This window comes from Hipposideros armiger, unplaced genomic scaffold (assembly GCF_001890085.2).
Source record: "Hipposideros armiger isolate ML-2016 unplaced genomic scaffold, ASM189008v1 scaffold_351, whole genome shotgun sequence".
In the NCBI taxonomy this organism is placed as follows: domain Eukaryota; kingdom Metazoa; phylum Chordata; class Mammalia; order Chiroptera; family Hipposideridae; genus Hipposideros; species Hipposideros armiger.
The window spans coordinates 999,005-1,011,380 of NW_017731701.1; the positions used below are offsets into that span (position 1 = coordinate 999,005).

Here is a 12,376-nt window from a genome sequence, read left to right on the forward strand (position 1 = left end):
CCAAAAGAGAAGTGGTCTTGGTCCAACATAATTGCTGGGTAGAAAATGGGTCAGATGTTTCTCTTTTGGAGAAGGATGAGAACCATAAACTAGGAAAGATACTTGTGAATGGCCACCTCCTCAAATTAACTACTCAATGATTCATCAAAACATAAGTCATATCTGTAAGTTAAGAGATGATTTACATGAAAATTGTGACTTCTAAGTTATTTCCATTTGGAGTTCATCATTTTGCAAAATCCCCTCCGTTACTGTGGTGATGATGCATCATTAGGTAGAAATTGTCCATTAATAGGAGCTTATTTATGTCATAATTACTTTTATAATATTGATTATCAAACTTTATTATTTAGGACTTCAAATATGATTCAAAATAAACTTTACAGATTGCTAATATTTAATTAAAGAAATCTGCTAAACATTGGCTTTTTCTAATATGTTCTTTGAAAAGTTATGTATTTTTAGATAAAATACTTCTGATGTGCCTAAATCTTTACAATCTATACAAGAGGGTTGGTAACTTGAGTCTGACTTAACTCCCCAACCTCACTTCTTACTACATCCTGCCTTGTTTCTGTTACTCTAATTGGTAAACCAAACTTATAATTTTTTCTGCAAACACCATACTGTTTCACCTTCATGGTTTCACTCATGTCTTCTCACCTTTCCCTTGGATGCTTCTTACTCAGCCTACAAAACTCAGTTCAGGTATCATTTCTAATAGTCTGCCTTGGAAACTCAGCCAACATGAACTAGCTCTATCTTTGACTCCCTTGTCTTCCATCTTAGCACTTACTATCACTTGATATGTTTTACTAGAATTCTCTCTGTATGTCCTAATGTTCCCAATAAAACATAGGCTTTGCAAGAGGAGAGCCACAACTTGACTTCGTACTTCCATTTCCTAAGAGTGTGCCCTTCTTCTCATAGGTCTTTGTATGTGTTTGAATTAAACTGTCCAAAAGCCCTTAAATAGATTTGCAGTACCACCTGGTATATTCATCTTTTGAGAGACATTAAAACTCATGTGGTTAGAATTTTACTATAAGAATATATCTTTAAATTTACAAAATATATAAATTATATGAATGGGAAATATAGTTTATGTTTCCTTCTATTGATGTAATTTTCAGGTGCTAGTTTCTTTGGGTAGCAAATCAGTGCATTTTTTTATAACTTTAATTTTGAAATAATTGTAGATTCACATAAGTTGTGAGAAATACAGAGAGATTCCAGAAGCCCTTTACTTACTTTCTACTATGAGGCTGTCCTTCAATTAGCATTTAATTTTGCAGGAAAGTATACAATAGAACTAAAAATTATTAATCTAACAACTGTCAAACAAAATTCTGGCACTCCTTCCCAAAAATACTTGCATAGGCAAACTTGATCATCCTCACCAAAGAACAGAGAACACTGGAGAGATTCTTTATGAAATAGAGAAGTCCTCTAGACTTGAGTTTCTCAGAAAGTCCTCCTCACATTCACAGATATTTATAATAAATGTAGTCATTGTCCATTACCCATAAGATTATCAACTTTTGACTTACTGACACATGATATATCCAAAAAATTATTTTCAGAATTCAAAAGGACCTTAAATCACCTACATCTTCCATCTTTTTATAGTATTTTGAAGCATGTAGAAACTTTTCAAGCTAGCCTTTAAATAGTTGTAGAGTGGAACAGATGACTAATAGATTGATGGATTTTTTGAATATTGGATTTCTATTTTGTGCCAAGCTGAAAGAAACCCAGGGATTCCCTAGCTAAATATGATCTACTATGGGCAGTGCATGCTCAGAAATAACCAGTCAAGGATTTGGTAATATTTATATCACAATACTTTTCCTTTTCCCAACTTAGTTACTGCAGCTTAATCCCACTACTTGTTCACCTTGAAACAAATCTTGGCTTATTCTTTGCTAAGAATCCTCTTTTTTTTTTTTTCATTCTAACAACGTCTACTTACAAAAGCAAACGTAAGGAACACCTTGCAATCCTGACAGTGTTTACTTGCTTCTTGGGCAGGCAAAGCAAATAGCAGCCTAAACATTTTGCCCCAGATTTCTACCTGCTGCCTTGTTTTGTATCTTCTGCTTATAACATACTCATAAGTATATTAGATTTCCTTCTCTGAAACTCAGACATTATCCTCTATGGCACCATGCCTGTTAAAGACCATTATCTTGATCAGTCATTTCGTCAGATGGTTTTCTAACAGGATTCCCTTGTAGGAATGGGAAAGAGTGAGGCGATATGATGCAGAGGCAAAATAGTCAATGATGGAGAGCAAAATATTCTGAAAGTCAAAGGCTTAAATGTTGAATCCATCATTGCTCACCTATGTCACTTTATCATTTATTGTATGAGTTACACAAAATGTCAGTGTCCTCCATTTTTTCATCTGCAATTGAGGATAGTAATACCCCCTTAAAGAACTGTTGTGAGAATTAAAGAAATAAACTACAAGAAAGTACGTTTTACGATATGCAAATAAGTGTGTGCGTATGTGTTCGTACCTTGAGGGCAACTACTGGCATAAAGAAAACAGATGTTAAAATTACAGATACTGTCTCCTTCACCCTTCACAATCTTTTCTTGGTTTGAGCTTGCCACTTGAGATCCATCTCATTCTATTAATAAGAGGATGTGCTGTGTTGGGTTGGAGGCTTCCTACAGGATACATGGATAGAATGGTCCTTGGCACATAGTTCTGACACAAATCTCTCGGGGTTATGTCAACTTTGCTATGGGGAAATTTAAGCATTTCTATCAATCTCCATATGGCTTAGAAACTTGTGAAGGAAAGGGAGGTGTTCATGTCTTGAGATCAAGACACATTTTTCCAATGGGAACAGTACAAACACAATTTGTCAACCACATTTAGGATGGCACTTCTTAGGATGATAGGTAATATATGCTAAATAATAACATGTAACCAACTTCCAGATTTTTATGGGCTACACCAATGGGAATTGGTGTATCCTGTTCAGGATTACACCACTTGGTGAAGAAGTTCCAAAATCTAGAACTCAGAGGAAACTTCCTTTTAGTGATAATTAAAGAGTCACTATGCTCTAGGCAAGTTCTAATTATTTTATATGTATATCTGATTTTAATCCTCGCAACAAGACTATGAGGGAGGTATTATTATGTTGCCCATTTTACAAATGACATTGAGACATAGGCAATTCAGCAACTTCTGCTGTGGTCATTCTCCAATAAATACAGAGTGGAGATTCAAACCCAGACACTCTAGATCCAGAGGCCTTTAATAACCACAACTCTGCTTCTCTACCCTAAGAAAGCTTCTCCAAGAGTGATGATATAAGAAGTAGTTAGTACCTGAGGTCTTCTTAACCTAAAATAAGTGGGAATTTGAATAGCATTATCAAATGCCTTTTCTCTATATACGTATAAACTTTTCAGAGAAAATTATCTCTACATGCATCAACTGAAACTTGTGTATTAGGGGAAAAGGTCTCTTGTCTATCAGTTACTAATTCCCTCAGTTTTCTATTCTATCTAGAAAAAAAAACAAACTTTAAAAAATGCTGATGGATTTTATCCCAACCCAGAGTAACTGATAAGACAATGTGGATGTGGGATTTGTCTCTCTGAATCTCAAAATGTCAACGCATTTGCCAAAAATGAATTTATCAGTTAAATTGTAGCCAAAAGATTTAGTTTATCTAAGTGTCCTACAAAGAAATAGTTTACCACTGTTTTTACAGATTGAGGTAAATCTGACATATTATTGACATATGCTATAGATTTAATTTAATACCATAGTACAGATGTGTGCTCTGATAAGTTTTTGTGAAATCTAGGCTAAGATGAGTAGAGTTGTTTCAATATTTATGGGGTTGAAAATGCAGACTTAGCAAAGGAAGCATTTTAATTGAAACAATATTTTCCCTATATGCTCAGAGTAAAATGCAGGGGAATTCCTTTAAAGGCTTACTACTTATTTCTATACAATTTCTTGGTTTTTAGGCACATTGAAAGAAGTTGGGGCTTTTCTTTTTTCAATTTCTTTACTGTTTTCATTTTAGGACCATCAAAAATCAACTCAGTAATTGACCCTGACTCTTCTTTTTTTTCAACTAAATTTATGTGACTCTTTAAGTGTAGCCTTTTTTAATTGTATGTTTTAGGTATCCTGGAAATAACTTCAGTGGAAATCGGAGTTGTTGCCGTCAAAGCCATTAACAGCAACTATTATTTAGCCATGAACAAGAAGGGGAAGCTCTATGGCTCAGTAAGTATTCTGTTTTTACTTTCAAAATTCACTGCAATAAATTACTACCACAGTTTTGGAATGTTTCCCCCAGACATTGAATAGCTTTGTTATCGTTCCATTGCTAGTAAATAGAGCCACAGTGGGCTGGTCACCAGAGTTTCAAGGGCTGGCAAGGCAGCTCCTCCAACTCTATAATCTCCTCTGTTGTTCACCCATTAGTCTACCACACAGGCTGTTGCTGGCATTCGTCAGTCACTGTTCTGAATTGCTAACCAGTCAGAATCTCACGGAAGCATCTGGTCAAATTGGCATGGGCACTGCAGACGACTTGGAGAAGAACTATTGAAAACAAAGACCCTGAATTGTGTAGAAAGCCATATACTGTGCACGTATTACCGCTGAAGAGAAATCAGGGTGTTCTGTATTCTGCTAAAATCTGAAATGGGGAGACATATTCAGAAATTCATCATTTTGTGTGCCACTCAATCAACTCCAGGATTTATTTACCTAGACAATAGTGATTAATTCGTTATGGAGCTGGTATCCAGCCAGTGCTTTGGGTACCTACATCCCTGTGTTCCATAGCAAGTATTAAGAAATGTCACTTTAAAATGTGTAAATGAACTTATTTTGTTGATTAATATAAGGGTGATTGTAGTGCCAGCAGCTCTCAAACTTGAATATGTGTCAGAATCACTGGATTTATTAAAACACACTCCCAGATTTTCTGGTTCAGTAAGTCCATGGTAGGGGCTAAGAATTGGCTGTTTTAACAGGGTCTGAGGTGTTTCTGATGCTACTAGTGTGGTAATGACAATTTGAGAATCATTGGAACTTGATTCCATCACTGGTCTACATATAGAATAGACTTGTATTTTACTCGTATCAGGTCTATTTATAATTGGAGAGTCAGACGTTCTTTAAGTCTGACTAGGGTAAATGCATTTTGGGTGGGGGTGGTCAGAGGAATTTTAGTTAAATTTTTCCATTATACATTGCTCAACTAATGAGCCTAGAAGAGTAAAAGACTATTTTAAAAAGTGGTTCCATTTAGGAGTTCACAGCACGATCACTTTTGAGGCATTCTTTTCCTTTTCCTTTTCAATGAACACACCCATGTCCATCCTTAATCTCCTATATCAGAATTACTGGGTATATATTCTTTGAAGGGCTACTGATGCATACACACAGTCAAAACCAATGTTTTAAAGTAAAGACAGCTAATATGAATTTAGATTAAGGAAGAAAATGTAAAAAATTTAATTGCAATAAAAGATTGAATAATTTTTAACTGATACAGTGTACTTCTTTAAAAAGGTGACATCAAAGAGAAGTGGATACCTCTCAAATTAACTGTGTCATAAAAATATTTAATACTTTCCCTCCCATTCCCCCATATTATTTTTGTCCCAACATTGTTCATGTATGGTGCCTAGACTTCCTGAGGTCTAAGGCCTGTGAATTATTTCATTCTATCTCTAGATCTAACGTAGATGTTCAGTTGGCTTCTATCACATTGCCCCATTTTAATGATCTGCAATGGCACTTATCATATATTTCTCTTATTAATGTATTTTTTTTGTTCACTGTCTTCTCCCAGCAGATTGTGCACTTCAGGAGGGCAGGTTCTCCTAGTCCTGCACTATTTCCTCAGCACTTAGAACCATACAATCCAGAATTCTGCAAGGCATAAACCTAACCACCTCTTCAATTAGCTCAGCTCATCACAGCCTATGCTTTCCACTTCCAGCCTGTCTCAGAGAAAAACCCATTCTCTAACCATAGTGCACTGTGATTTTACATTGCAATCAAGAAAAGTGAAAAATTGTAGCTTGTTCATGAGTACACATCTAATATAATTCTGTATATCAGGTGACAACTCTTGTCATTCCTATCTTTATTTTTTTCAAGTAATTTCCATTGATTTCATAAGCTTTCTTGAAAATATCAATTAGGCACCCAGGATGATTGAAAACTAGGACATGGATTGCCTTGCTTTGTGAATTACCATATCAAAGAAATTATAAACACGGTGACTAGAACTGCCTATATTGTATAAGCCTGATGGCTTTGATCTTGGGAAATTCCACCCTATAGCCATAGCGCTTTGGCTTTGTTTCAAGTGACCATGTGTTTTTAAGGGGATCTTTTAGGACAAAGGATTGATGTCTCATTCATTCCATAAATCCAGGATCTCACTCTGGAGTTAATAACGAAGAGGAGGTACCTCACTAATCTATAGACTCTGGCTTCAAAAATGTCTCCCTTCCCTTATACCCAAACTAAAGCAGTTAAGAAGCTAAAGAGTGGGGCTCACCATTTTCCTATAACTCGATTTTCCCCACGAGACACCCGAGTCATTACTTTGAAAAAGGGATTATAACACTATTCTTTATCATCAACTCATCACAAATATCGTTAGTGGAATATTTGCTTCTTGATAATCATTCTAGGCACTTAAACCATGTCATAGTCAAGGCACAGCAGTTTTTTAAAAGGGCCCCAATATGTGGTTATGATGATCAATTAAAATGAACGATATGCCTTCAAACGGAATCTGTTTTGTGGTTATGAGTTTTACTCTTCTGTTGTTGAGACTGTGTAGTAAGTGCACAACTTAATGTACAAATGTCAGCAGCCAACAAACTCTTGAAGTGGAGTTCTGTGGATGGTTTTTGTCAAGTGGAATCAAGTATGATTATCATAAAAATAAAAGATTTTGGGTTTTTGTTGTTGTTGCAGAAAGAATTTAACAATGACTGTAAGCTGAAGGAGAGGATAGAAGAAAATGGATACAACACCTATGCATCCTTTAACTGGCAGCACAACGGGAGACAAATGTATGTGGCACTGAATGGAAAAGGAGCCCCCAGGAGAGGACAGAAAACACGAAGGAAAAACACCTCAGCTCACTTTCTTCCAATGGTGGTACACTCATAGAGGAAGGCAGTGTTTGTGGGTGCAGTAGAACCAAAGGCTCTCTTGCCAGGAATAGTGGGTACTCTTCATGAAGACAGTAGCTCAAAAGGCAAAGACGCATTGCAGATGTCTGCTTGCTTGAAAGAAAGGAAGTCTTTGAAGGTTTCTGTTCTCACTGCTGACATATGATGTTCTTTTAATTAGTTCGGTGTTATGCCTTATAATCGAGATACAGGCAAATCAAATGGGATGGAAGTTATTCCTAAGTGAACAACATTGTCGCTGGGTTTTTTGGTTAAGGTTTTGTTTATGTTTTTGCTTTTTTAACTTCTGAAATAGGACTTAAAGGACATGAAACAATCTGTTGAATGATCTTCAGAAAAGTTATTTATGGAATACGAACTCATATCAAAGACTTTCATTGCTCATTCAAGCCTAATGATTCAATGAGCAGTAAGACACGCAAGCATTTACTGAAAAGCACTTGGGTCATATTATATGCACAACCAAAGGAGCTTTGGGCGTGGCATCATGGAAGCATTGGATAGGATTGAAAAATGTAAACATGTTAGTGTAAAACTGTTCTAACAAAACAAATAGTATGATATGCTTGTGCATTCTGCCTTCATCCCTTTCTATTTCTAAGTTATTTATTTAATAGGATGTTAAATATCTTTTGGGGTTTTAAAGAGTATCCTCAGCAGCTGCCCTCTGATTTACCTTTCCTTTTTCTTCAGCACACCACATGCATGTTCGTGACAAAGTGTTTTTAAAACTTGGCAAACACATCAATAACAGGAGATGAGATGGGGGAAGCAGTGTGGGTGCCCATGTACTATCAGTGGACTTTAATTTGCACTCCTGCACTAAGAACCATCAACAGTAAATACGACAGTGCGTGGCATGGCTTGAGTGAGAGATGTCTGCCATCATTTAAAAGCATGTATCACTGCTAAGGCTTCCTTTCCTAAGAAATAGACCAGAAGGCTAAATTGTTCTCTCCCAATACATCAATGGGTCTCCAAGAATATACTAAAAGAAGGGAAATTAATTGTTAAATGCATTTTAGTAGCCTAGCCTCATTATTTACTAACAATTTTCTGCCGTATGCCACCGCGATAAGTGATGAAGAGGCTGCCTGCATATGGAAGAACCCTTTATGAGTCCCACATAGTGCATCTCCCCCAAAGGAACTATCAAGGAATTTGGTATTAAGTACAACTCTCCCGAGGGCTTAATCTGAGAAAATATATCCCGGTATATGTGTAACCATATACTGAAACCTGTTTAAGCTGTATGATCCAGTCTTTACAAAACCAAATAAAACTTATTCTCTGTAAATTTAAAGAGCTTTGGGAGGTTCCGTAATGCAACCATATCGAAATTCAGTTTGTTAGAGCAGGTATAGGGAACGGGACGTAAACGTGTACCAGTCCTCGTCACCTTGTATTCCACTAAATAAATGCATAAGCCTTATTTGCAGTGTCTATAGTGATGTTAAAAATGTAGAAAAATACTCTTTGTTCTAAATACTTCAAGAGATAACTATAAGAGTATGCTGAAGCTGCAGTTTTATCTTCATATTTCTTGTTTTGAAAAGGTCTGGTTATTGTTTGGATACAGCATTTTGGTTCAAGGAAAAGACTCACAAAATGTGTCTTTTTACTAAAGTTTAACCACTATTAAGGCTGGTGTTTTGTGATCTTCTCTTATAACTTAATTGTGTCAATGCTTAACCAGCACTTTCAGTTAATAGATTATTTAAGAATTAGCTTTATTAAGAAACTTTCCCATAAAAGGTGATATTTTTCTCAGTCCTTAAAAAAGTTGGGATTTCAAAAGAAGTGAATTTGAGACAGTGTTTTGGCTTATGGTTAAAGTTGCATTTCATGGGTCTTGGCTTCCAACTTGCTTTGTGACAAATGGGATACTAAAAATGTTTAATTTTTGTGGTTGGAATCTGTAAGTTAAAATTTAATTGGTAACCAAGTCTGAGAGCTGTAATGTAATGCATTCCTATTGGAACTAGGTTATCTTTGTTCTTTGACTTTAAAGTAATAATTGCACCTGACACATGAACGTGGACCACCCACAACCAAAATTAAACGTTTGATGAGACAAATATAGTATGAGATGACCACGGTAACAGCACATAGGGTACAAACTAGATTCATATTTCACATAGCCATTTAGATTACCAAAGAGACTACGTGTAAACAGTCATCATTACAGTACTCAAAAACACTAAAACAGCTTCTAGCAAAATGTATCAAAGCCTGCAGAAGCCAAAAATAGAAAACATCTCCCTCAACTCTCCCCACTCCACACACACAAACACACATGTCGACAGAGATACAGACACAGTTTGGTAAGGAGTAATGAGATTCTCCTGCATTTAAAAATGGCATCTTTGCTTGATATTGAAAGAGATTTCGGGTCCCCTTTGCAGCTGGATTGTGCTGCTGAAGGAAAAGCAGTTCCAGCCCAAAGAATGTACATTTTCAAAAAAATGTCATCACAATTTTGGGAGCTCTGCCTCTGTGGGAATTTGAACTCCCTGCCACAATGTCCAGGTACACAAGTGTGTGCCCGTCTGAGTGCTGGTTCTGAGGAGATTCCTCATAAAGATATAGAATCCCTCTCCTCCTACCTCCCAAAAGACTGAACAGTGTATAGCATGTTACATTTAAATAAATTAATAAAAACTTCGGGAAAAGAAAAGAAAAATAGTGTCCTTGTTTATTTTATTAGCCTAAAACTATACCTGGTAATAAAGAGAGAAGCTCAAGTGTTGTGTGCATGGCAGGATGTGGTTAAATGCCCCACAGCTCCAAACAACAACAAAACAACAGGAAAAAAAATCACTCAAACATTTGTAAGGTTTGTTTAATGTTTTACATGTGTGAGTCAGCTATCCTTACTCTAATAACAACCAAATGCTTTCGATTTTCCCTAAGTATTCAGGTCCACCTAGTTTACACAGTGGATAAAGAAGGGTGAATTGAAAACAAGACGGCTTGTGAAACAATGAAGCGTTGGGAGGAAACCCAGGAGGCTACAAAATGTGATTTCAAGGGGATAGGGTAGGCCAGTGAATGTGATTTGAAAAGTAGAGACAGAAAAAATACATAATAAGTTGTGTCCAGGGCCCAAGCAAGGCTATGGAGACTATTTAAATAGACAAACATCCATGCTGCACATGTTTAATAATGTTGACGTCGTTCATTCAGGGTTTATGATTATTCACAAAAGTAAAATTTACCTTTTCCTTATCGGCGAAGTCGGAGCTTTGTTTAAATAATTGCAAGCCATGAAATATTTAAGAGAAGATATCTAGTGCATTAGGAGTAACATTTGCATGCAAACAAATACCATATTGATTAAGAATTCTTGTCTATTTCGTTAGGACTTATGCAGCTTAAACTAAACAGTAAGAAAAAAAAGAGGACTGTTTTGGAAGGATACTGGGGAAAAAAGGACAACTCTTGAGTTCCACCAGAACTGGAACATGAAGCAACTAAGATTTGTTTCCTCTCGAGCACTCATTTCCTCTTATCTCTGATTGGCTTTACTTGCTTGGCTGCTGCTTATGTTCAATTTACTTCTTTCCAACTCCAAAACCCAAAACCTATTTCTCAAGATCCTAAAATGGAAACATCCTAGGTATGACTCCCACTGGCCAAGTGTGAAAAACATTACCTTTAAGAGCTATGGGTATGACAAGGGATATGGGCACTGTGATTGACCAAGCTTCAGTCACATGACTAGAATGACAAGGTATGAATTCTAGCAGCCTACATAATCGGAACTAAGGAAAGACAGTTCACCAAACAAAGTTCAGTGCTGGGCAGTGCAAAAACAAAACAGGTCTTAGCTATATCTATTTAAATGAGACTACTGACTTACACATACACCTTTTAACCTTGCATTTTTCACTAATTCAAATTAGCCTTCACCTATTTATTCAAATCAGAGAGGTCAGAAGATTTTTCTTTCATGCAATTTTTTAAAAGGGAAAGATTGTATTTGTTTTTCTTTGTTTTAAGGCCAAGAGTAGGACCCTGAATGGCCGGGCTCACTGTAATTCTGCAAACTTTATAGAATGATAACTGAGATGAATGCAAGTTTTCACTGAATAAAAAGGTGTTCCTCCTACTAAATATCAATCTATATAACAACATAACATTATGAGTATTTTTTTAAGTTTATCCCAGGAGTCTGTACTAGTATTTTCAAGTATATCAACATGTAGAATAAATTCTGAAATTCAAATGCCATTTGTTTTTTTTTAAATTGTAAAATAAAAAAAAAGAAAAAACCTGCTTTATACCTTTTACTACGTCTTGTGTACATTCAATATTAGACAAAAGAAAACTTTGACTTGTACTTCTCTTTTCTTTTGCTGCTTAGAAAATACAGCACAAAATGCACTTACAAGTGAATAATCTGCTGAAACACCTTTACAAACACCATATATTAGTTAACATGGAATAACCATGATCCGCCTAATACAATCAAAGGAACTGATCTCATTCCTGATTGGTTGATAATGAACATTTCCATGTGGCTGCCCCATGATAGCAGCTAAGGACAATCCCATACTCAAAGAGAAAAGCCATATGCCAACCACATATTCATGTGGCATGTATTAGCTTATGTATTTTTATTATTCTCCACAAAAGAGTCTATGTTCATTTTTTAATATAGGCCATCGCATCCTCTAGAGATGAGCACAGCAAATGAAGAATCAAAACATTCCATGTTCCTCATTACAACTGTAAATTGAACATATGCCTTCGTACAACTTAGGCAGTGACCCCAGCTGCAGAATAACCAAGTACAGTAAAGCCTTAATCCTCCTATAGTTTGGTTTTAATTACCTTAGACACGTCTTAAATGCCTTCATAATCTTACAGCTTTCTAAATTATTTAGTTATCATTTCTGTGGTCAATGTGAGCTGCTGACAATGCAAATAAAAATTTAAAAAATCTCAGAGAGGTCTTTCAAGGAGAGTAAATTAAAATCAGTGTTTCATGAAGTACTATAAATTTAAAAAAAGACTGTTTTTTATGGTTACAGGAAGCATTCAGATTAGGGGTCACTTATCAATTCAACATTAAATATATATATATTTTTTTAACATTAAAAATATTTTAACATTTGGTATTTAAACAGCAGATTTTTCAATAGTCATGTTTTCCAGTGACATG

At 35.8% G+C, this 12,376-nt stretch overlaps 1 protein-coding gene across 1 annotated transcript in view; it reads left to right on the forward strand.

The window, feature by feature from the left end:
• Positions 1 to 11,418, forward strand: part of FGF10 (fibroblast growth factor 10) — an 88,694-nt gene extending 77,276 nt beyond the window's left edge. Inside the window, exons 2-3 of the mRNA XM_019661511.1 lie at positions 4,161 to 4,264; positions 6,989 to 11,418. Coding sequence (XP_019517056.1) covers positions 4,161 to 4,264; positions 6,989 to 7,186 — 302 coding nt within the window. The 3' untranslated portion in view covers positions 7,187 to 11,418. The remainder of the gene's footprint in view (positions 1 to 4,160; positions 4,265 to 6,988) is intronic.
• The last annotated feature ends 958 nt before the right edge of the window (positions 11,419 to 12,376 follow it).